General features: G+C 40.6%; 1 protein-coding gene across 1 annotated transcript in view; it reads left to right on the top strand.

Moving 5' to 3' along the window:
- NPRL2 (NPR2 like, GATOR1 complex subunit) overlaps nt 1-26,411 on the top strand; it is a 141,442-nt gene that overhangs the window by 17,490 nt on the left and 97,541 nt on the right. Inside the window, exons 5-6 of the mRNA XM_078661150.1 lie at nt 4,120-4,228; nt 23,832-23,968. Coding sequence (XP_078517276.1) covers nt 4,120-4,228; nt 23,832-23,968 — 246 coding nt within the window. The remainder of the gene's footprint in view (nt 1-4,119; nt 4,229-23,831; nt 23,969-26,411) is intronic.

Genomic DNA, 26,411 nt, shown 5'->3' with positions numbered 1-26,411 from the left:
AAAGGAATCCATTCCTTAAATTCACGATGGAGTTTCACAAACATCAATTGCCATTTTTGGATTTGCTAATTTCTGCATCACAAGGAGGCCTGCAATCCGAATTATATCGGAAACCTATGGCAAGGAATTCCTTGCTCAACTATGAGAGTTTCCACCCCAAATCACTGAGGGACAATTTACCCTTTGGGCAATTTCTCCGTATCCAGAGGAATTGTTCGACCAGGGTAGCTTTTCGTGAACACTCCCATACACTTGAAGTCCATCTACGGGAAAAGAAATATCCTAAACATCTCATCAGTCGGGCAAGAAAACGGGCAGCTAACAACAACAGGGAAAGCCTGTTAGAAATACCACCCGAGAAAGTACAACAGGAGAGGATTACCTGTGTGAACACATACAGTACCCTGTCCAATAAAATCAAAAACATCGTGTCCAAGCATTGGAAGATCCTAAATACCGGAACGGACACAATACCTCCCCCCCTGTTTGCCTTTAAGAGAGGCCGTAATTTGAGAGACCAGCTGGTTCATACCAGACCTAAAACTGCAATTCCCCGATCGGTTGGCACCCTATGGGACTTACCAGCAGTTAATGGACACCATCCTTGTGGGAGCTGCGCGGCTTGTCCGCAAACCAAGAAAACTCTCACCATTGACATTGGCACCGACAGACCTTGGCAATTGAGGAGGTTCACCAATTGCAATAGCGTGAATCTAATTTACTTAATAACATGCCCCTGCAAGCTGAACTACGTGGGGATGACCACCAGAAAAATTAAAACCAGAATTTCTGAGCATAAGAGTTCAATCCGTTGTGGTAAGCAAGCAACGAAATTGACAAACCACTTCTTACAAGCTGGTCACCAGCCCACTGACATCTCGTGGACTGTTTTGGATCAACCATGGATACCTCCCTCTGTCACTGACACTTCTAAATTCCTCTTTAAGTGTGAACAGAAATGGGTTTATAGGCTTCGTAGTGATGTATGTGGATTAAACGATGAAATACCGTGGATGTCGTTATAGACAGGAGGCATCCTTTCACATACCTCAGAGCTTGATCAACACATTTTGATGAACCTAGTTGGTCTAGTTTTGAGTACGCTCCGGCACTAAAGGATTAGTGAGCCTGTGTGCATGCGTCATCCGACACATATGTTTGAACTATTCTCCAATTACTCTGCAAGAAACGTTACGTGGCATCCCCACCTGGAGTATACTTAGCATCTAGTACCATGTAATCCAAGGTGTGATAGTAGCTCAGTTGCTTCACTCATTGCTCCTAGACTCATTGGTCTCACCTGCACACTCTCTACAATGTTAGTGGTGCAGTCCTGATAAGCTCAGCCTGGCGTTGTGACTTGATGGGTTGCATTCGCTGTGGGGACTACATGCCCTTCTCCTCTAACCAAGGATGGCAGATTCACTCCTTGACGACATCATCGTTCAACTTGGGCTAATATGACCACATTACCAGAATTTAATAACATAATAATGTTAATGATGGCAGACTGGGTTTTCACAATATTAGCGCTGAACGTTGGGCTAACATGACTATTCATGGAAGATTGCGTCGTCACTTGTTGTTAACATCAGCGCTCATGATTGGGCTAATATGACCGCAGTATCAGTATTTATTAACATAATGGATGGCAGACTGCGTTTTTACAATATTAGCGCTGTACGGTGGGCTAACATGACCACAGAATTACAATTTATTAATACGGTCACACTCTGTTGTAATAGGGATCCCGGCCGGGATTCGAACTTTGTATTATGCCTCTTAAACGGGTGTGGAACTACATTTCCCATTCAGGCACAGCGCGCATCACGCTGCGGGTGATGTCATCGCGGCAGGCGGACGCCTGCACACGCCCCCAGCCTCACGCGGAAGCAGTTTGTTTACTTCTAGACTTCCCGGTACACCGAGTCGGTTCCTCCCCCAGATAGAGCTCGGAGGGACGACCGGTGTACCGACGGATAGGTGAGCGGTCCAGCCTTGATTTGTTTTACTGGTTGGTATTTGTCATGGGAGCAAGTGAATAAGGCGAACTGGGTGCGCAATGAGAGTGATTGAACTTGGTAGCGCAATCTCGCCGATGGTTCACAGAAACGGCTGTGAACAGAAACGAGCGCTTGTAGCCCTTACATGTGTCTTTATATTGAAGCATCTCTGCCCTTAGACTTATGGGGATTATGGCTATTGTTGTAAGGTGCAGCATCAGAGATGAGTACTATCACGAGCTACCTGTGCATAATTTAAAAAAATGCTTTAATTAGAAGGGGAGGCTGTGGATTCTTACAGCTCCTTGGAACACACTCGTGGTAACACTGAGATGTAATCAGCCAGATTGTTGACTGTTTGGGTTGCGTTGTTTGGTGCTAGATGTGGCGTACGCTTGAGCCAGTTTGCCCGGGAGTACTAGCAGGTGTTATTTACAATAATGATTATCTATGTTATCTTCTTTATAGTGCGGTGCATCCATCTACCTGAGCTCGCGCCAGGTGAGGTGGGGTTTTTCCTTCCCATCGAGTGGGTGAGTGAACCTTCTTTAAGATACTCAATTGTTTGAGTGGTGACTGATTTAGACAGCCCCTGTGCCGGTCAATAAGTTCTTGTGACTGGTTCTACATGTCATTGTATGCGTAAATTGCATGCTTTGTATATACCTCACACAGTACTCAGTTACTTTTTGAATACTTACACGTTTTCTTCTTATATTTAGGATGGGAAGATGGTTACACAGTTACCTACACTATTCAGGTGATATGGTTCATTTATTTTTTATCTAGCAGTAGCATTTTTTGGTCCTGAGGAAGCAGCACGAGATCTCGAGACTCTTTTAGACTGCAGAAACATGTCGACCTTATACAACTATTAAGTGGTTATTTGTTACGCCATTTATTTGCACTGTTTTTATTGATTTAGGAGTGTGACGGTGGTTATTAAATTTGTTGTCCCTGAACACTACCTAATTTTAGAACTCCTTTTCTTATCTTTTCTTTTTCACCCACACCTTTTCACTGCACTGCTATTCAGTATTCCACTAGACACGCCTTTCTCACATCAAATACAACTGCTGTGGTTTTTCCTGGTACATGGCTTGTCATCAGGCCAGTGCAGGTTTTTTCACCTCTAACAGCAGCAGGCACTAGTGTCGAAAGAGATCCCAGATGATGAAGGGCGGTCTCGATGGTGTACTGATGGGAACTCATTCTAAGATAGTTCTCTGTAATATTGTGTAATTGTAGTTGGGTACTTTGTTAGTGTCTGTAGACTCTCTGTTGGTTTTTGTTGGTGTCAATTCTGTTCAGGGGATCCAACTTTTAGAGTCTTTAAACAACCCCTGGGACCTCCTTTTGTGTATAGTATGTTCTCTGGTACGCCTCAGCAACCAAAACAAGGAAAAGAAGAATCTGAACTGATGAGGTCACTGCTTTGATTTAGTTTCTATTGAACTGGTGGAATCCTTAATTATAGACATGAACTGGGTGTATCAGAAAAAAATCGAGATGGGGTTGAGCTCAAGGACTTTGGCCAACGTCATTAAGAGTCGTAATATACACATCTGTGTTTGCCACCAACTGTTTTTTCTTTTTCTATAAACAAGATAATATTCCAGACCCAATCACTATATGATGCCGCTGCTCATGTAATAAATACATTTTGCAAAACAACTGTTCTAGGTAAATAATGTGTTCTGTGTTTTACCTCCAGAAGTGAACTTTCCATGTTTCTTAAAGGGGGCCTTCATAAAATAAGATTCATCACTAGAACGATGAGCTTGTAGGACTACCAAGGATGTGAAAATATGTGTGTAATATAGAAAGATATAATTGTTGCATACCTTTAGAGATCAATACACAGCGAGAATTCCTCTTTTGGATTTTGCTGCAGTTTCTCTGTGTCTCATGTTCAGTACAAACTCTGTGTTTCTTTGCCCTTTGTACTAAACATGAGGCATAGTTCTGAGTGGGCCTTCACAGCATTTTCCTCAACACAAGATTCCTCTTTCTGTCAGTGCACACTCTTCAGACTCTGGTATTGCTATCTGTGTTAAGTCTTGTAGCATCCCACTGTACCACACTGTGTTCACACTAGCACTATCTTTTCTTGCAGTTGGAAAACAGCTTCATTTCTAACGAGGAGAGTAAGCAGAAGCTGGTCCCAATCATGAGTATCCTGCTGGAGAGTCTGAATGCGACAGGGGAGTGCACACTGCCCATAGGTAATCAAACACACAAGTAGTGTGTAATCGAACATGGCTAAAAGCCCATCGCCATTTGTGCCCTGACGAACCCCGTAGCTTTGATTCGTTTGTATCTTCTCTGCCCCCTAAAACGTTGACTCCCCAGTGAGTGGAATAATTCTCAATCACAGGAGACTTCAAAAGGCACCAAGGTTCTTTTCTTTGGGAACAGTCCCTTGCTGAAAGCTGTGACTTCACTCATTTCAATTAGCTCACAGTCGACAAACTTCTAAAATGGCTTAATTACTGGTGATAGACACCCTGAGTTATAGTCCTTAAATGCCACTGCGGACCTTTTTTTTTTTTTTTAAGGCCGGGACTGCAACTAACAATTGTATGGTGAGGCAGAAGGATGATGATTACACTAAAATATTACACCCAATGAGTTCCATATATTCTGAATTGAGCAAATGGAAACAGTTTAGAACAGCCATTATTAGCTTTCTGCAAAGCTGTTGTCTGTAGAGGGACTTCCAAAATTACAATGTTTGAATATAGCCTCATAGATTGACTCTCAGAATTACACTGGCCATTAGAGCCTGCTCCAACTGTTTTGGTCTAACTGAAATGGTGGGCAAGTGAGCAAGACTTTAATGGTTGAATGGCTTGCTGTGGTGAGCCATAAGTGTTTTATTTTCCAGCCTATAATGGCCCAATTCCCTACTTAATGAGTCTGAAAGGAGGTATGGGAGTTTAAATTTCCCTACAACTCTAAGCAGCTTCCTTCTCCCATCTTTTGCAGCCGCAGCTGTTCTTTCTTGTTAGTTACTGGGGCGTGCCTGGCCATGTCATTTACTGACGGTAAAGGACAGTAGATGAAACAGGAAGGGGAAAGCATCTACAGCTCGAGTCCCCTTTGCCTCTACCAAATTACTTTGCGTTGTTTAACAGATGCAGATGGAGAGACAGACTCTAGAGGCCCCACCCTTACTCCGCCATGACTAGTTGACATTTGGCGCCACGGTAGCAGGCAGGGGTATTGCTCCACTTTTTTCCCCTTCACCCATAGGCTCTGCCTTTCTAATTCTTTTGCTGAGCTTCACAAAGCCAGAGGGGAGGAAAGAAAAAGTGAATGATGGAAACTATGAATTAGGGCATTATAATGTCTGGGCAGCAGACCTGTACTACTGTTTATAGGCCACCACCATTCAGTTGTTTTCAATGGAGCTCCATCGTTCCAACACTCTAATTAAGTGTTATTTGCCTTATCTGTTGGAAAAAAATTGTGATATTCTCCTCCTACACAATTATAGTCACTATTCTGGAGGCACGGGCTTACAATGAGAGGGTAGGTCACTAATAGTCATTGTTGCTGGTAAATAGGCTGTCTTGTTTTCAGTGTTTATTTTTTTTAGAATTTGAGTGGTGTTTCATCAGTGTTTTCCAAACCTTTTGAAATCAGTGCTTATAAGTGTACAGTCAGTTGCTGCATCCACAAAATAGAAAAACATTTTTGCTGTGATTTGTTATAAAGCACACATTTAATTTAAAGGAGAAGAAATACAGGCTATGTAGTGTACTGCCATTGCCAATGTTGCTATGTACTTATGTTAGTTATTTAAGCATAGAAAGTATGTGCAATGCACTCTCTCTCGCACTCCTATCTCATTACATTCTCTCACATCTCATTACCTCTCACACTTAATCTGTCAGGACTCTGGTTTATAGCACTATTAATTGATTAAACAAGTAAGAGTGCTTTAGTCAACTTTTTAATATATTTCTGGACACAGTTGGGGGTCATTCACCTACTACTTACTGAATATTACGACATTGTAGGGGTGGTCAACCCTGCTAACAGCATAGTACCATGTAAAACCTTTTAACATTTTGAATTGCACCATGTTAGTTTGTAACCCTGCATTATTAGGGCCCCTAATATGTGAGTCTGCTTTTCTGCATTCTTTGCTTGACTACATTAAGAATGTGGTGCTGTTGGGTAAATGTTCATAGCTGCCAAGTGTCCCCTTGGCAAATATCTTACTTTAAGACAGTCCTCACCTGTTAACAGATATCACATTGTTATCTGGGACTTGAAATTGGCCTGTTAATATTTGAACTATGGGCTAAAAAAAAGCAGGAAAATGCATTTGTGTGAAAAGCTGTGATTAGCTGAAAGTTTTACACATTACAATGGAACACCTTGCAGCTATGAATTTTGTTGGTATGTGGAAAGTCTCATGTCGTTTTGTTCACCACTACCCCATGTACATGGTGACCACTCTTTTCATATGTACCTGCCTTACACCATGCACTGAATGTTTACAGCCTGGGATGTTTGGCTGTTCAACTGCTATCAATACTGACTTGTTAGACAATGAGGCAGATGTATAAAAGGGTTTTTACTCATTCTGAGACTGTGATTATATGTGATAGCATATATTGGCCAAGATTCGTATGAATAAAAGTCGAGGAGGCCCCCTTGTTTATAAAGGTCTGGGACCAGGGGATATCGATCAGAAAAGGTACTGGTGTTCCTATTTGTGCATAGACCTTCAATATGGTCTCAAAAGAGGTTAACTCTTTAATTACCTGGTTTTTGGCAAACCTACCAACCGCACAGAAAATGAACCTTCTACAATTTAAAGGACTCACAATGAGGGATTCTGATATCTCTAACGTGTATACGGTATTAAGGCAGTTTCAAAATTATAATGTCAAGGCAGCATCAAAGTTACACAATTATTATGAAGATTTATGAAGAATTAAAAAAAATATATAAAAAATAATACAGACAAAACTTTGATTTGAAATAAAAAACATACACGTCTTTGCGTTGTGTCAGGGTTTAAAACCAATACATCAAATCATACATTCATAAAATCAAGTACATATTACAAAAAATCATTAAGACAATTTACAATAATAATTAAAATGTTCATGAGAACAGGTGTCGACGCGGCGTTTCGGTTATGTGCAATAAGAACCTTCTTCAGGACGGTTTCTATAAAGAAACACATAATTACTATATCATAATGATACATGCAGTGCCTATGTACATCAATTTGTTTTATTTAACTATTACTTGATAGATGTCATCCAAAATACATGTCATACACTCGGGAGAGCAGGAATTATTCATTCTATGTTATTGCTATACATTGTTGTTATTTTACCTTGGTGCCCTCTAGTTTCATGTGGTAGTTTTGCCAAAAAACGGGACTAAATAGGAAAGACAGGGACCGTTGAGTACAGCCCTATATTATTTATATAGAGAGGTAGATCGATTAATGTAGTCTCTTTATTCTTACCTCAAATTACAAAACTCAGGGTTGTCTCTGAGATGCAAGAATGAACCGGGTCCTGATTTGGACACACCGGACTGGCACGGATACCCAACTTTGTTGATTTCGGTGTATCTGCGCATTAAATTTGCTGTAAAGTTGATGAGTATCATGTTTTAATGTTATAACAAGCAATCTGTTCATGCTTATTTTTTTTAAACGTAATTTCATATAGTACCTTAAAACAATGTCTTTTACATGAACGCTGCTTGGGAGGAGCCACCGATATCGGTTTCTGTTGCTGGCTTGTTGCTACAAGTAAAATTAAAATACGACTTTATCTATCTCTCTTTTTTTCTCTTTCCTATGTATATTTATCAATAAGTGAGAAACTCACCAATCATGTGAGCCGGAGAATCGCTGTAGTCGCAGGTTTGGTATACTTCATTCGTCGACTTTACTAGTTTTGGGGGTTGACCTCCCGTTTTCTAGGCGATTTCTAATGAGAAAAATAGGGTGACATATCTTCATTCTATCCTTTCGCATCGTAAGTTCCATTTTGGCATACCCAGATATCTGAGGTGCCTATACACTAACCTTTGTTTCTGTCATACTACGACTGCTATATATAAAGTTTTTCTTACAAAGGCTCACAGCCCTGTTTTGTATATCAGTCTCCTAGGATTAGGCATTATTATTTTTATATATGGTTCACCTTATTGAAGATATACGTTTTACCATGACCCGGATTCAAAAATTACATCTTGGTAACCCTAGAGCGATGTTCATCGTGTCAATCTGTGCGCATTCTATATTTATGACACACTGACTTAACCAACCTTTTTTATACAGCTATAGTTGCTATTACAGGCCTCTAGTTTCTTTAATTAGGCTACATATATCAAACACGGTACATATTGGTAGACTATAGGATCTATGGGGTTTCTTTTTATTCACGGTGATGGAAGCTCTATTCAAATAAATCCCAAAATACACGCCCATGGCGACCTCCATCTATAGAGCAAAACGACGGTACTCTAAGCCTTTAAGTTCGGGACAGGATATACATATATTACAGCCTCCCTCCTTACCGAATGCTCCAGAGTCGGCCTCCCTGCTCCTACCGATGCAGCGTCTCGGGGTTCTGTTTTCATTCAATGGGTAAACGCTTTGGCGGGTGAAATTGCGGTTTAAATAAGCACTTTGTCTCTATTGGCTTGTACTCACTTCGTCCGCTATTGGGTGATTCAATGTCACGTGACAGCAAGCCTACGAAAAACTTTATTCAATTTCTGTAACTTAATGGTTGTAACCCTGATTTCTTTATTACTTTCCTCCACAGTTATTGCATCTAATTATATATTTAAGTATGGTTTATTCTAAATGTTTCAATTTAAGTTCGGCCGCATCTCACCTGTCTTACATGGAGTTGTCTACTCGTGATCTGCAGCTCATGTTAATATACATTTCGAAAATCAATCAGAATTACCTATCGCAGTACGCATAATAGGATAATCACCACTGTGCGCTATGTCTGCTGATATAAACTGCTGCATTCCGTTTGAGCAGATGTAGTGGTGTAGACACACTAATACCTTATATTGCAGCTTAGAGTGGTGATGGTATAATACTAGATACAAATAGGTAAATGTGTACGCGGGACGCGGTCTGTCAATGAAAATTTAATGTTTATATCTAATGGTGCAGAAAGAAGGGAGATTCTGCTAGACAGCGCGGGTACAATCTGTCTATGTACTGCGATAGGTAATTCTGATTAATTTTCGAAATTTATTTTAACATGAGCTGCAGATCACGAGTAGACAACTCCATGTAAGACAGGTGAGATGCGGCCGAACTTAAATTGAAACATTTAGAATAAACCATACTAAGTTACAGAAATTGAATAAAGTTTTTCGTAGGCTTGCTGTCATGTGACATTGAATCACCCAATAGCGGACGAAGTGGGTACAAGCCACTTGAGACGAAGTGCTTATTTAAACTGCAATTTCACCCGCCAAAGCGTTTATCCATTGAATGAAAACAGAACCCCGAGACGCTGCATCGGTAGGAGCAGGGAGGCCGACTCTGGAGCATTTGGTAAGGAGGGAGGCTGTAATATATGTATATCCTGTCCCGAACTTAAAGGCTTAGAGTACCGTCGTTTTGCTCTATAGATGGAGGGCGCCATGGGCGTGTATTTTTGGATTTATTTGAATAGAGCTTCCATCACTGTGAATAAAAAGAAACCCCATAGATCCTATGGTCTACCAATATGTACCGTGTTTGATATATGTAGCCTAATTAAAGAAACTAGAGGCCTGTAATAGCAACTATAGCTGTATAAAAAAGGTTGGTTAAGTCAGTGTGTCATAAATATAGAATGCGCACAGATTGACACGATGAACATCACTCTAGGGTTACCAAGATGTAATTTTTGAATCCGGGTCATGGTAAAACGTATATCTTCAATAAGGTGAACCATATATAAAAATAATAACTCCTAATCCTAGGAGCCTGATATACAAAACAGGGCTGTGAGCCTTTGTAAGAAAAACGTTATATATAGCAGTCGTAGTATGATAGAAACCAAGGTTAGTGTATAGGCACCTCAGATATCTGGGTATGCCAAAAATGGAACTTACGATGCGAAAGGATAGAATGAAAATATGTCACCCTATTTTTCTCATTAGAAATCGCCTAGAAAACGGGAGGTCAACCCCCAAAACTAGTAAAGTCGACGAATTAAGTATACCAAACCTGCGACTACAGCGATTCTCCGGCTCACATGATTGGTGAGTTTCTCACTTATTGATAAATATACATAGGAAAGAGAAAAAAAGAGAGATAGATAAAGTCGTATTTTAATTTTACTTTTAGCAACAAGCCAGCAACAGAAACCGATATCAGTGGCTCCTCCCAAGCAGCGTTCATGTAAAAGACATTGTTTTAAGGTACTATATCAAATTACGTTTTAAAAAAAATAAGCATGAACAGATTGCTTGTTATAACATTAAAACATGATACTCATCAACTTTACAGCAAATTTAATGCGCAGATACACCGAAATCAACAAAGTTGGGTATCCGTGCCAGTCCGGTGTGTCCAAATCAGGACCCGGTTCATTCTTGCATCTCAGAGACAACCTTGAGTTTTGTAATTTGAGGTAAGAATAAAGAGACTACATTAATCGATCTACCTCTCTATATAAATAATATAGGGCTGTACTCAACGGTCCCTGTTTTTCCTATTTAGTCCCGTTTTTTGGCAAAACTACCACATGAAACTAGAGGGCACCAATGTATAGTAACAACAATGTATAGCAATAACATAGAATGAATAATTCCTGCTCTCCCGAGTGTATGACATGTATTTTGGATGACATCTATCAAGTAATAGTTAAATAAAACACATTGATGTACATAGGCACTGCATGTATCATTATGATATAGTAATTGTGTTTCTTTATAGAAACCGTCCTGAAGAAGGTTCTTGTTGCACATAACCGAAACGCCGCGTCGACACCTGTTCTCATGAACATTTTAATTATTATTGTAAATTGTCTTAATGTTTTTTGTAATATGTACTTGGTGTTATGAATGTATGATTGTATGTATTGGTTTTAAACCCTGACACAACGCAAAGACGTATAATAAACATATGTATGTTTTTTATTTCAAATCATAGTTTTTATATCAAAATTTTTTAATACTTCATAACTCTTCATAATAATTGTGTAACTTTGATGCTGACTTGACATTATAAGTTTGATGCTGCCTTAATACCGTATACACGTTAGAGATATCAGAATCCCTCATTGTGAGTCCTTTAAATTGTAGAAGGTTCATTTTCTGTGCGGTTGGTAGGTTTGCCAAAAACCAGGTAATTAAAGAGTTAACCTCTTTTGAGACCATATTAAAGGTCTATGCACAAATAGGGACACCAGTACCTTTTCTGCAAGATTCGTATGAGCCTTTCATTTCACAAATCCGTGAAAGAATTAAACACTGCCAAAAAATCTAATATAACTTTAATATCCCCACATTCTCTCTAATGTATAAAATAATGAGATCAGGCGTAAAACATGCTTCTGAACCCTGCACCTTTAATTCAAGTACACAGAACTGGATGAAACAAGAAGAAGAAACAATATTGTAGTGACATCCCTAAACAGCAAAACTAAAGCAAAATAATCTTACACCAGTCTTTCTTACTACTATTTTTTAAAACAAGGTTACATTCTGTTGACCCCTTCAGGAAGAAATACAAAGTTTGTGGCATGTTTAGCTCTAGATACAATCTAGTGTATTGTCCTGCCATCTAGTGTTGGGCTTGTACATGTGCAACTTGTTTTTGTTTGAAGAAGTCTTTTCAAGTCGTAAGGTTTGGTGAATACACCTATTGTAGAAAATGCGCATGGGCATTGGCTCCATAGTTATATTGTTTTTCTCCGCTGTATGGTTCAGACGTGAATATTTCATAGAAAAACGATTTCATAGAATACAAACACTGAGTAACCATTTCATCTGAACTGTTAATGGCAACCAATTCATAGAGTATCTTTTTGGTCGAAATTGTCTTTTGAATGCTTATTTCTTTTTAACGTGTAAATGCAATGGTTGCAGGTCTTACTTTCAGAAACAGTTTGTCTGAGCTATTTATTTCAGTGCTTTACTTCAGGGGACATTATTTTATAGTTATATATTTCACATTGCAAACAATTACTTTAGATGCTTTTAATTCGCTGACCCATCACCACCCGTAAACACCATCCATTACAGACCCCTCGCAACCATTAAACACAATCAATCCTTGCCCCCTAAAACCCCTCACCTAACCTAAACTACCCTCATGCCTGAAGCCTAAAAGCCCTTTCAACCCCCAAAACCTACCATTCCTGAACCATAAAAGCACTCACTAACCATAACTCCATCCATCCCTGTTCTCTAAAAAACCCTTTCTACGCCTAAACCCCCGCCATCCTTTACCCCTTAAAACACCTCAGCCCACCCAAACTCCACCCATCCTTTAACCCTAAAAAACCCTCACTGAACTTAAACGTCAGCCATTCATGACCCATAAGAACGCATCACCCTAAACTACTCATCCCAGAACCCTCAAAACCGCTTTCTACATCCAAACTCCAGCCATCCCTGAATCCTTAAACCCCCTGACCACCCTATACTCCACCCCATCCTGAACCCTAGAAACTCTTCTCCATCCTAACCACTACCTATATTTGAACATTAAAAACCCCTCCCAGCCCTAAACTCCGCCCATCCATGAATCCTAAAACCTCCTCAGCACCCCTACACTCAACCCATCTCTGAACCCTAAAACTCCTTTTCTATGCCCGAACTCCAATTATTCATGCTTCCTAAAAACCCTTCCTCACCCTCAACATTACTCATCCCTGAACCCAAAAAGCACACAGTAGTCCTAAACACTACTCAATTTTGATATAGTTTTGGAATTCCTCAAAACTAACTTTCCTTTAAAATGTTTCCTTTAATTTTCGATTTCTTTGGATTTCCTAAAAATTGTCTTTCCATAAAATAGTTTTTCCATGATTTTGTATCCTCCAATGTGATTTCTCAGTTTTTTGTTTTCCATTAATTAACACACATTATTATACCAGCTCTGGTTCAATGACACGCTTTCTCGCTGGGTTGCAGAGTGGAGAAATAATTTAAAGGGTCTTAAGATAGCTTTTCTCCCTTTAATTAGACTGGCACTCCCAAAATCATTGATGAGTTAATGCATGGGCAATAAGTCAATGTTCTGTTGATTGGAGTTGGGGGCTGTCATTTTTGTTAAGGTTAGAGGAATCATTCTGGATGCTTTCACAATGTGTTCACTATATGATTAAATGTTTAAATGAGGGTTGAGTCAGAAATATGAGAATTTTACATTATGGGCTATGGATGGTATAAAGCCAACTATCTGTAGATCAATCAACTATTCTTCATATGTATACTTGTGTTTATATATATTCAGCCCATATATTTGAGCCCAGATGTTGGTCCCGTACTTAATGTGCTTCTGGAATGAAGCTATACCTGGCTAATGCACCCTTATCAGGGCGAAACCGGTCCTAGGTTGCTTGTATTCCAGTACAGGGAGGACCTGTCGTGGCTGTTCAGACTGGAGTGTTCCAATTTGAGCAGAGTCAAGACTTATTTGCATGTGGCTTGGTGTAAGCTAAGGTGGCATGATGGGCGAAAAACTATGAGGGTTTTTTAGGGGTTTCAAGGTTCAAAGATGGATGGAGTTTAGGGCAGGCTAATGTTTTTAAGGTTCAGTGATGGGTAGATTTGTGGTTTGGTGAAGGGTTTTTAGTGTTCTGGACTGGGTGGGTTTTAGGGTAATTTGGGGTTTTAGGCTTGGGGGATAGGTGGAATTTATATGTAGAAAGGAGTATTAGGGTTGAGGGATGGGTTGAGTTTAGGGGTCATGAGTGGGTTATTTTGGGGTGATCTGCGATGAGTGGAGTTTAGGGGTAGTGTGGGGATTTTAAGGGGTCAGGGATGGATGGGGACCAGGAGTCAAAAGGGGTTTTTACAGTTCCGTAGTGGGTAGAGTTTAGGGGTCGTGAGTGTTTTTTTTTGTTAAGAGATGAGTAGAGCTTAGGAGTATAAAGGTCTTTATGGTTTTAGGGATGGGTAGAGTTTAGATGTGGTAAGGGTTTCTTTGCGTTCATTGATGAGTGTAGTTTAGGGTTAGAAAGGGATTTTAGGGTTCAGGGATCAGTGGAGTTTATGGGCCAGGGATGAGTGGAGTTTAGGTGTAGGGGGCAGAGATGGATAGTGTTTAGGAGTGGTGAGGGTTCCGCGAATTAAAAGCATCCAAAGTAATTGTTTAGCAATGTAAAAGATGCTAATCCGAAATACTGTTCCCTGAAGTAAAGGGTTAAAATTAATACCTTTGGCAAAAATATTTCTGAATGTAAGGCTTTCAAGCATTGTATTTACATCTTAAAAAATTAAGTATGCAGACGCCATTATCTGGAAAAAAGACATTCTATGAATTGGTTTCTATGAAATGGTAAATGCCATTCATCCTGAAAATTTCCATTAAACTGTTTAGATGAAATAGTTGTCAGTAATGGTATTCCATTAAATTGTTTTTCTATGAAGTCACATACTAACTCTAGCACACATGAAAGGTCTGCTTCTTTCTCTTGAAATTTGACCTTCCGTATTTTCCAATTCCTCTGGTACAAATAAACATAAGTAGTCAATTTAACTGATTTTTAGTTTTCTATATATTTTTTTGAATATCACAAAAAGTTTTTTACATTGATTTTGTTCTGCTTGTGAACCATTTGCCAACTTATGTTGATTATGTTCACTGTAGCAGGGAATCCACTACGTAAACTATAAAGGGATCCCTATAATCGTGTGCTGTGCTGCACTGATATTTTTTAGGCACATAGATTACTGCATATTTCTGATCCCTACATTTAGATTCTGTGACACCTTACATCACCTGTAGATCCTGGGGGCTTTAGGATTTCACTTCCACTGTCACCCTTCCTCCCGTCTGTGTGTCTAACCAATCTGTTTGCTCTCCCCAGCAGCACCAGACTTTCTCAATTTTGGTTGGACATCTCTGCCAGTGATAGATTACTTGTGCCCATACACCAGTATGTACCTGTAATCCACACAGCCAGTGTTGGTGTTACAGGGCTTCCTCAGTTTCTGGTTATGTCCCTCTTTGGTATTATGAAGCTCTCGTTTACAAGCAATTTCTAGTATCTTTTGATTATCGGGCCACAGTTAAAGCAGCCTTCTCGTTTTTTCAATCACATTGTGGATTCTAGTTCCTTATGTACTGCATCTCAATAGCTTCCAATCATTTGGAACTCCCATATTGTATGGAAAAAGTCCTAGCTCCCCCTCACCCCTCCATCTGTTGTTGTTACTTGGTGTAAGTTGCTCTATACAATAGTTTTAACTAAACGAGTCTTAAGCTGGCTTTGATCAACACACCCCTGGTGAATCCTGAGACCTCTATCTATTTGTAATCCTCAATGATACCTACTTCTTGGGGCCAAATGCCTCTCAGCTTCATCAAGTCTTTAATATAGCAATTTGCGCAGGACTTCAGTATTACTCCGCAGTTTATTTCTGCTTCCAACCATCTGTTCTCTAGTGGTGATGTCTATTTCACCATCTCGCTAAATTCCAAAAACACACCTGCAGGGAATGTTGGAGTTGCAGGTATCTGAGGATCTGTGGGCACAACCACGTGTATTCCTCCTTTAGCTGTAAAATCGTGGCTACACCATTCACTCCCTTGACCTCATTCAAATCTGTGTTGTGTTCCATACCTGAACCCTGCCAGATTATTTACATTTTTTCTTGTACTTACCCATTGAGGCATCCTCGGTGTCAATTGACTGGCTCAACCTGTCTTTCTATTGAGTTTACATCACATTACATCACATCTTTGCCACCACTGTAGTGGCTTGCAAGGTCTGCTGAGCAGGGAACCTCCACATTGGAGTGTATATAGCCCCGTTCCCCTTTCGTAACTGTGTCAATTCTATATAGCTGGTTTGCCTTGTGATACGAAGACTCATCTATTGATTGTAATGTGTTGGGCAGCCTTATGCTATTTCTGGGTATTAGGAAGTAGTATCTCCCACCCCTGTAGAATGTGGATCTCTGGAGGGTATCCAGTGCCATTCTGAAGGCCTTCTTTCAGCAGTAGACTTCTGTGCATTATATTCAAGATTTTCTAGAGTGTGATCATTTTGAAAGGGGATGGGGATGGTGGCCCAACAGACAGATAGAGGTAGTCATTTCTAGTGGGAGACATCAGTCTCCATCTTTTGCACCAATGAGTCCAGCTTATAGGCTTTGAATGTTTGGGTTATTAATCTCAAGTTATCTAAAGTGTTTTTCACTCTATGGGGTGTAGGAAGTATCCACTTTGGTTAGGTGACCAGGATGAATTTATCCCAATTAATCCAGAGACTTGAATACCTTTTAAATTGGTCAAATATACATTTCAGTCTAGAGAGTGATTCATCAGGGTTGGCTATGTATACCAGCATGTCCTCCACCTAGAGTGAGATTCTATCTTCCCTTTCATGTGTCCTTTGCTGTCTCATAAATTTGATATTCAAGGCAAAAGCATCAGGGATGGAGGGAAACCGTGTTGGGTGCCCCGTGAATCTTGAATGTCCTTCATATCGTACTATTTACTTGTACTCTATCTTGCAGCCATTTTAGAACAGTACTATGCAGGCTACAAAGTAGGGTACAAAGTCAATTTTCTCACTATGTAAAGCATAAATATCCATTCTATTGAATCAAACACTTTCTTAGTTTGGTGGATCTATTTGGCATAAATCTTGATTGATCTGGATAAATCAAGTTGGGAATTACAGATGTTAATACGTAGGCAAGCACCTTTGCCCAGGATATTGGTCTCACAACTGATATGGGTAAATGGGTGATACAAATTGCATTTCTCCCTTCTTTGTGGATCAGAACCACCTTTGCCCCCCACCGCCTGCTCAGAGGAATGTGCTTTTTTGTCTGCCCCTGCCCTCAAATCCTGGTCCGTTTTGTACTTGCAGTTCTTTTATTTAGGAAAGTCTCTGTGGTGGATAATGAGCCAAATGAGTCTAGCTATCCCTACTCTTCCCCAGGACATTAGCCATCCGATCTCCAGTCTTGTCACTGGGGAGTTCAGTTGTTACCAGATGGTTCGTTCTGCAATCTGACCCTTACGTATCACTGCCCCTAACATTTCTGTGATCATTGTGCAGTGTCCTCCGATTGAGTTTCATGTATCCCTCTCGCCATTGCTTGTTGTGTTTGTCTGTAGAGGCTGGGTTGGCCTTTCACTGTCATCTTTCTGTTTTCCAGAGAAGCCTCGAAATTTCTTCTCCAGGTCTGTCACGTTGCAGCCATTCCTTTCTCTCCAGTTATTGTTGCTGCTTGTTTTGAGCCCTAACTTCCTTCGATTGACCCTAAGCCAACCTTTGTACCAGTCCCATGCCTCTTATGGGGATAGATCTCCGCTTTGCAATTATTTACAGATATACGAGGCTCAGCATCATGTATTAAATATCTCTTTCCCTCAAGGCCCTCTTCACCCTGTCGAAGCTGCATTCTGCCATGTTTCCAGGATGCTAGGAATATGACATCCTTGTCTCGATAATTGAAAAGCCTGACTGCAATTATTTACAGAAAAGCTCTGGGTTTCAGCTGTTTCTGCGGAAAAACAATTGATAGGCCCTTGGGCTCTAGATGCTTGAACTGAATATTCAATTCTCCACAAAAGGCGCGGGCCTGCAATTCGCTGTAGCACCTCACCTGTCAGAAAAAGTTCTGTCATGACTTTCTTTTTGTTTCTTAATTGCGTGATTCTGTTGTCTGACTGTAGTTTCTCTACCAAAGTACCTTCTGAACAGTAATTTAACCTTGGATGTACTGCTCAGTAGAGTTTGTTCGTATGATCTACATTTTTACTCTTCTCCCAGAAGTCGGCTCACAGCATGTTCATCAAGTCAGTTGGTTAGGTGTCTCTTGACGCCAGCTGAACTTCTCTTAATGTTGTATCTTGGTTCATTGGGCACACTTCCTCCGACAAGGATTGTTGTGTCTTTCCAATTCACCATTATATCACAGAAAAGTATATTTGTGCAGGTGGTGGTGCTGCAGGGACTTTTTTCCTGCCATCTTGGGTACTTTTGTTTTTGATATTACGGTCAACTGTCCACTCTCTTTGCTGAGGTCTTATTTGCCCCTGAATTCCTCTCCTGCAGACACACCTGGGACTTGAGTGTCAAGCTTCTTCTGTGGCCCCTTCTCTTTGTGACATACTGTGGGGCCACTCTGCATATTCCCGAACTTCCCATCACACAAATGAGGCAAATGTTTTTTTTAAGTTAACATTTGAGGTTAGCAAGGGATTCCTAGTAAACAAAAAACTGATGAGATCCACACAAGTCACTTCCCCTTGGATTCTCCCAGGTATCTAGTTTTCAAAAATGTACTGGTTTTCTAGGTTTCCCTAGGTGTCGGCTGAGCTAGGGCCCAAAATCGACAGCTACCCACTTTGCAAAAAAAGGATCTGTTTTGAGTGGAAAAATGTGATGTATCCATGTTGCGTTTTGCGTCGTTTCTTTTCGTGAGCACTAGGCCTACCCACACAAGTGAGGTACTATCTTTATCGGAAGACTTGGGGGAATGCTGGGTGGAAGAAAGTTTGTGGCTCCTACAGAATATAGAAAATGTAATTACAGGAATATGACTAACATATGTTGTTTTGATCAAAGTTTGAGGCTTGCAAGGCATTCTGGGTATAAAAAAAACCTGGTGCTTGCCAAACAAGTCACCCCAACTTGGATTCCCCCAGGTGTGTAGTTTTCAAAAAAGTACAGGTTTTCTAGGTTTCGTTAGATGCCAGCAGAGCTAGACCCAAACTCCACAGCTACCCCCTTTGCAGAGAGTCATTTTTGAGTGCAAGGCTCGAAAAATCAAAACAAATTCACTAGGCCTCCAGGTCTAGTAACTTAAAAAATCTACTCGACCTAACTGTAATGCACTTGATCTCTGTCTCTGAAAGCGAAGCAAATGTGACGAGTTAATAAGATTTATAGGCTTTTATATTGCTCATTCACTTTGTGAGCAATAAAGATGCCATTAAATCTTGCTATTTTGTCACGTTTGTTCTGCCTTGAGAGACTGAGGTCAAAAGTCAAGTTGTCTTCCTACTCACCAGTAGGACCTGAAAATAGCTCAGCAGAATTAAATGTGGCCCGCAAATGCGAGCAGGTGAGTGGATTTTTTGAGCCATGGAGTGGAAAAATGTGGTGTATCCATGATGGGTTTAACCAAACAAGTGAGGTACTATTTTTATTAGGAGAATTGAGGGAATACTAGGTGGAAGGAAGTTTGTGGGTCCCCGCGGACTCCAGAATTTTCCATCACATTAACGTGAGGAATTTGTGTTTTTTTAAGTCGCAGTTTAAATTTGCAAGAGATTCTGGGCTAAAAATAACTGATGAGAGCCGCGCAAGCCAACCCATACTGAATTCCCCCAGGTGCCTAGTTTTACAAATTGTAGAGGTTTGCTAGGTTTCCCTAGCTGCCGGCTGAGCTGGGGCCCAAAATCCACAGCTACCAACTTTACAAAACATGGTCAGTTTTCAGTAGAAAAATGTGATGTATACATGTTGCGCTTTGGGTCGTTTCCTGTCGCAGGCACTAGGCCTACCCACACAAGTGAGGTACCATTTTTATTGGAAGACATGTGGAAGCATAGAATAGTAGAACACTTGCTATTACCGATTGGATTTCTCTGCATTTTTGTTTTCCAAATGTAAGCCAGTGTGTAATAAAGAAGACATTTGGAAAAATGTCCTTCAAATCATATGCTAGTATGGGTACACAAAAATTCAGTGATGTGCAAATAACTACTGCTCCTAAACACCTTATTTTGTGCCCCTTTCAGAAATACGTAGGTTTCCTTGATATTCATTTTTCACTCTACATATTTCACCATATGAGTTGGTCTATACTTTCAACACAATGAAAACCATTCTACAGAGCAGCTGTTGTTGGCTCTGGGTACTCTTGTGTTCTTGAAGAATGTATAAACCCTGTATATGCCCGCAACCAGAAGGCTCTAGTGTACGTTATGGTATATTGCCTTTATAAATCAGGCATAGTGACACAAAGTAACAAATTAAATCTTTGCCACAAATGGCTCTGTTTTCCTACTACTATTCAATATTTCTTTATTTCAACAGTTAGTTTCTTTGGGAAAAACTTGAGGGATCTACACATATGACCCCTTGCTGAATTCGATATTTTGTCTACATTTCAGAAATCTATAGCTTTCCTGACATACTCACTGGTTTCACGCTGGTTTCCAACACAACCTGAAAGTAGGTTGAGAGCACACAAAATAAAGAAAATGGGCTACATCTTTGAAAAATGCCAACATTTTAGTAAAATTTTTTTATTCACCCCTGCATGTACCTGAAACGTGGGAAGATGGAGATTTTAGCACAGCAAACGTTTGTTGATGCCATTTTAGGTAGGAAAAAGTCACTTTTATCCAGAGTACTTTTTTCCTGTATTTCCCCCAACACTCAAAATGTAGCTACTTTGTGCCTACTGTCTTAGTCCCCTCCAGGGTAATGCACAAACCCTGGGTACCTTTAGAATCCCTGGGATGTTGGGGGGGGGGGGGGGGGGCACAAATTTGGCTTAGATACCTTATGTGGAAAACAGTTATGGCACCCTAAGTGGGAACTACCCCAAATAGTCAACAAAAGGTTCAGCACTGGGGGAGGGGAGAGGGCTGCCCAGCTGTTAAGGGGTTAATCTAAAAGCTAGCTACTTCATTCTACATTATCTTGTTTTTGATTTCTGAGAGTTTCTGGAAGATTGACAACTGTGTGTCGTTTATGATGTTATTCAGAAAATGCAGAGTTTCATTGAACAAAAATAGTTTAAAGGGCATCAGGCCACTTTCTGTTAATTGTTTTTGCGGAGAGTTTTTAACAACAATTAGATTGTTATAAACGTTTGGGCACGGATACTGAAAGATAGAGTGAATTTTCACGCCAGGCGAATTTGGGACGGGTCGTACAGAATCCCTTCTCTTATCTCAGTTGCAGAAACATGTCAAGGAATAGGACTTTTTTGGCCCATCTGTCTATTCGATCTTGCAGAAGTTATTTTCCTTCCGTTTGCCTCAGTGCCTCGAGTTCACTTGGCTATTATGTAGAAGTAGTCCACCATCAACAACATAGTTCTCTGTAAATGTAGCTAATTCCGTACAGGGCTCTGATGTGTGCAATGACATTTGCCTTGCTGAGAATGAGATGATCAAATTTCCCAGAAACATGACATTTACTCATTGTTAACTAAGTCGTCACCTCAGAGGAATATAGATTATGTAACTTGTAGGCAAAGTAGTGTCGTTGTTGAAACGTTTTCTTCCACCTGCTAACTCATAACTGAGCTTTACTCTGTCTGCTCCCAGTTCTTTAGCTCTGCCGGACCACACATGCTAAATACCATTGCCATGACCTAATGTTTACCTTTCCAGCCTGTTGTACTGACCATTTCATTCTCTGGTTGGGAAATGTCAATGACATGAACTGAGACTGCTAAATCTTTAGAGAGTTATCCAAAGTCTTCACAGATGCCTTCCAAAAAGATTCTATTCCTCTGGACAACTCCATCAGTCACCCATCACAGAAAAACTCTCAAAATAAAATAAATAAATAAATGGCTACTGGGACTGAAGGCACTTAGGCTTGGCTCACTGACTTACAGTGCTGGCCTTGTGAGACAAGAATAGCATACCTTGCTATATCAATGGACATAGAGCTGTATTGTTGAAACAGATATGCAGCTGTGTCCCATCCCTGAAACTCAAAATATGTTTTCTTTTTTGCGGTGCTAGAATGAGATCAGTGCTTAGAAGTAGGAGAACTAGGGTAGTGTTGCTATAAATATATATTAGCTATCATGTTGGAGCAGTTCCTCTTATTTCCACTTTTGGTTAACATTGCTGCTGCCCTTTGGTATCGCCATTTTATTTGTCTTTATTGTGGTTACTATTCATCTTGTGTACACTAGACTAGGATTTTGAATTAAAATACATCTTTAAAATCTATCCTTGGTGGTTCTAGTGTTCTTGAGTTTGTTTATCAATGAAAGAAGGTTTGGAAGTTCCACTAACGTTTCATGGGATTGATTGTTGCCTGAAACAAATCTTGCTGAAGTAACGTTCAGTGGTTTGTGGACTGGATGCAGTGCTAATAGTTTCCTGATTTGAGTTGGCACGTTGACTGAGTTCTTAGTGCCAAGGAGGTTAGAAAACCAGCCTCTGTGTTTCCAGAAAATCTAGAGAACATATAATTTTCCCCACTGCTGCTGACCATCCCAGCCACATGGGGTATATCATCTATCCTTTGGCAGAGAAGAGATAGGGGAAGAAACTGTAGGTGGTGGCTCCGACTGCTGCCTGATGAGATGAAACCCAGAGATTTCTGGCATTGCCACGTCACAACCGTTAAGCGGCTCAGTTAAAGCTATGTAGCACTACCGAAGGACAAATGCGAGTTTTGGGAGCAGAGCTTAGACCTGGGCTAGTGCAGCACCATCTATTTTGGCTGCCCGCCCCAATGCTAATCCATGATCGCAATCATGGTTTTGTTTTAAGCCTGGAGTGTACCACCATATCTTTATAACTATGAAACAGATAGGCTGACTAAGCCCAGCGACAGTAAGAAAAAATGTACTTGTGAGATGTTTGCGAATAGTCCGTGTCCACTGTAATACTTTCCTTGTAAAACAAATAAACCAAAACAGCTGTTCAATTTCCCAGTCCTTCTACTGCAGGTTTGTAACTCATCATTGTGGTTTGTGTAGCGAGGTATTCCTTAACAATCAAATTGATTTACAGTTTTAAATGTATGAAATAGTTCAGCTACATTCTCAGTTGCTAAATCAGAATTAAGTATTTTTTCAAAAACTATTGGACAGCTTCAAATGAACTCAAAAAGTCTGCCAATCCTGGCGTCATTGAGACACACAAAGAAGAGAATAGAGTTTGACATATTTTGCTAATGCCAGGCTCCTCAGTTCCACCTCTGCAGTTCCTGCTCACTGCTCCTCACAAGTAAAGAAGCATCCCTTCAGATTAATTGTGAAAATGCTGGTGCGGTCTAAGCAGTAAGGACGCCAAGCCATGCACTGAGCAAAGTTTTATGTTTCATTGACTGATCACACTTTACACGCACAATCTACCCCAATGTATTTACCACCTTAGGTAACCTCCCAAATTCTGCATGTCCTGCTACTTACCAGACATTTTCCAATAATAAATATTGGCTGTATTGACCTGCAAATAGCGAACAGGGGGAACTTGTCACATCTTGTTCCGGGTACTGCAAAATTACAAGATACACCTAATCAAAGCCTTCGCCTTGTACTGCTGTGAAAATGTGATGAATACATTTTCCATGCCTAGATTGTAAACCAAGTTGTAAGGGCAAATAATTAACTCTTCTTCTATGAGCTGAGTGTGTCTGTTTTAACAATACCTAGTGTCAAAGAGATATACCAGGCACTGAAATACATTCACCCATTTCAAAATCCAAATACCACCATTAATATACAATTTAATTTATACCCCCATAGTGCTTTACCATGTTTCCATTTTTAGATGTTTGAAATCCATAGTGTCATCCATCTTGCTCATGGTTATAGATTCCTTTGTAAGCTCACTTATTCATGCATCTAATGCTCCAGTATGGTTGGAATCTAAGGAAGTGCTTCTAACACTGGAAATAACACTATTTGTTTTTCCCTTTACAGATGAATCTAATACCATCCACCTTAAAGTGATTGAACAGCGGTCAAGCCCACCCATTGTGCAAGAATACGACGTGCCTGTCTTTACAGAAGAGCGTGGTGACTTCATCAGCTCGCAGTGGGACCTCACCACCCAGCAGGTGGGTTCAGGCCACGGGTTAAGAATGCTACCATGAAGTAAGAGGATACAGACAGATCACCAAAAGAGGGACATCAGGTGAATGTAGGCACATCACAACCCAACAAGAAACCTTCAGATTCGGTTTACAAGCAGTGTACAGCCCTTAGCCCTACAAGTTGGTTCTGGCAGCATACAGGTACAGACATCTCAAGACTCATAAGGTGGATTGAAGTAGCTGACCACCTCAAAGGAACATACACTCCCAGCATGTGCATCCAGACAGCTTAACACCCAGTAAGTGGGTAGGAGCAACTCACCACACAGGAGGTGGTACAGTTGACTGAATGCATCAGCATATCATTTGTGGACCAAGCTCATCATTACTGTGTGAGTACAATTCTCATGCACCATCAGACATATCAAGACAGCTTATAATCGAGCTAGTTCAGATCAGCGTTACCATTTGGGTGCATGTGTCTCGCCATCCAGCATTTGTTATCTGCAGCGGATACTTTTGTTCAGTTGCCAACAGTGTAAACAATCCATCTACTTCCCCCTTTACAGTCTGTATCCTTTTTCACTACTACCTCCATCAGATCTTCCTCCTAAATGGGAACATCTGAATGGAGGAACTAATGCCTTGATCTTCTTAGCTCAAAGTAGGACGTGGGGCAGCACATATCTATTGATAAGATTTTGGATCACAGAGGCCCGCGTTCCATGCAAGACTCTGTGGACGAAACAAAATGATTTAAAACAGATTCTTTTCTCCTCCACTAGCCAATGTTTATGTGTAGCTTCCGATTTGATTTCAGCAAGTAAAAGCAATTTTTATGGCCTTATTCTGTCCACACTCATTCTAAGATTATTCAAGACTGACACTAGGACCGTCTGTGCGCTTGCCAGGGCGAATTCCAATTTGTGTAGGGTCCATCATATGCTGCTTAACATGGTAGGGCAAATGCTTGACTAAGTATTTCTCCCCTATTTTAGCAATAGAGGGAAGCAGTGATATTGGTCTATAATAGGATTCTAAAGATGGATCTAGATTAGTTATCTTTATAACACTTTTCTTCCATCCATAGAGAATTATCCCAGACGATAAAGACGGATTTAGGAGTGCCGTCGTGCAGATGGTGAAGAAAGAACCATTGTAGTCAAATCATGCAAAGCCTTGGTGGGGCAGATGTAATCAGGAGAACCTGACCTAACTGATATCAGCATTTGGCGAGTAAGAGCCTTTTGAATACAGCAAATGGTGTCAATTACAGGAACTTCTTGCTAAATGAGATATATATCAGAAGGATCTTCTTTTTGTCAAGACCATTTGAATGATATAAACTGATTATATTTTATCTACGGAATATGTGGAGAACTTACGGAATATGTGGAGAACCTATCACCAAAGACTTGAATTAAAGGGATAGTATTTAATAGGTATGAGGACTTGTAAGTTCTCACACTGTTTTAAAGAGGCTATGAGCTGAGTTGGATGGAACTTCTCTCCGTAAGTGATTTTAGCTTGATGAAGAATGAGCTTATACAGGGCTCGAAAAATCCGAAAAATTGTACTAGTCCTGCAGGTCTAGTACCGTGGAAAATCCCCTCGACCCAACTGCAACCTACTTGACCTCCGTCTCTGAAAACGGAGCAAAAGTGACAGGTTAACAAGATTTAAAGGCATCTTTATTGCTCATTCCCTTTGGGAGCAATAAAAATGCCTTTAAATCTTGTTATCTTGTCACTTTTGCTCCGTTTTCAAAGACAGAGGACAAAAGTTAGTTTGTCTTCCTACTCGCCAGAAAGGGCGAGTAGGACCTAAAAATAGCTCGTCCTCATCAATTCTCCCTCGCAAATGCGAGCGGGCTAGTGGATTTGTCGAGCCCTGTTATACCAACTGAGCTAGAGTCTAAATGTTTGGTGCACCGAAGATGAGTAAGACAAGCACCCTTTGGTTTTAGCCTGTCTTACTGCTACTTTTTCAGCTCTTAACTCATGATTGTGTGGATGTTTTAAGAGAAACATGGCTAATGGCCTTCTTCTACACTTCTTCATCAAAGGTAACTCCTATTTTGTTTAAAATACGAACCGCATCTTTCAGGATCTGAAGTATTGAGCTGTACTGCAATGCTGTTTAGATTTCAGGAACTCCGCCGAAAGGTTAAGTTTGTGTAAGAGTCATGATAAGGTCAGGCCTACTCGATGACTTGCCTGCTTGACGTTGATGCTGGCTAGAGGGATCATGTGTGTGTTGAAGAGAGTCGGGCTCAGGGGCGATCCTTGCTGAACTCCAGATGAGGTTGCTGGCATCCACCGTTTGGACTGCATTGTATGGACGACACTTATGCTCAGTGCTAGATTTGTGGGGTCTTTAGTTGGCGGAGGTAGGTAACTAATAGGGCCCTTGTGTCTAGTCTGGGTAAGGGGGTACACTCCTAAAATAACCCCTGCTCACCCCCTTG

The sequence above is a fragment of the Lissotriton helveticus genome, chromosome 9, assembly GCF_964261635.1.
Source record: "Lissotriton helveticus chromosome 9, aLisHel1.1, whole genome shotgun sequence".
NCBI classification, from domain to species: domain Eukaryota; kingdom Metazoa; phylum Chordata; class Amphibia; order Caudata; family Salamandridae; genus Lissotriton; species Lissotriton helveticus.
This window is presented reverse-complemented; position numbering and strand designations above follow the sequence as displayed.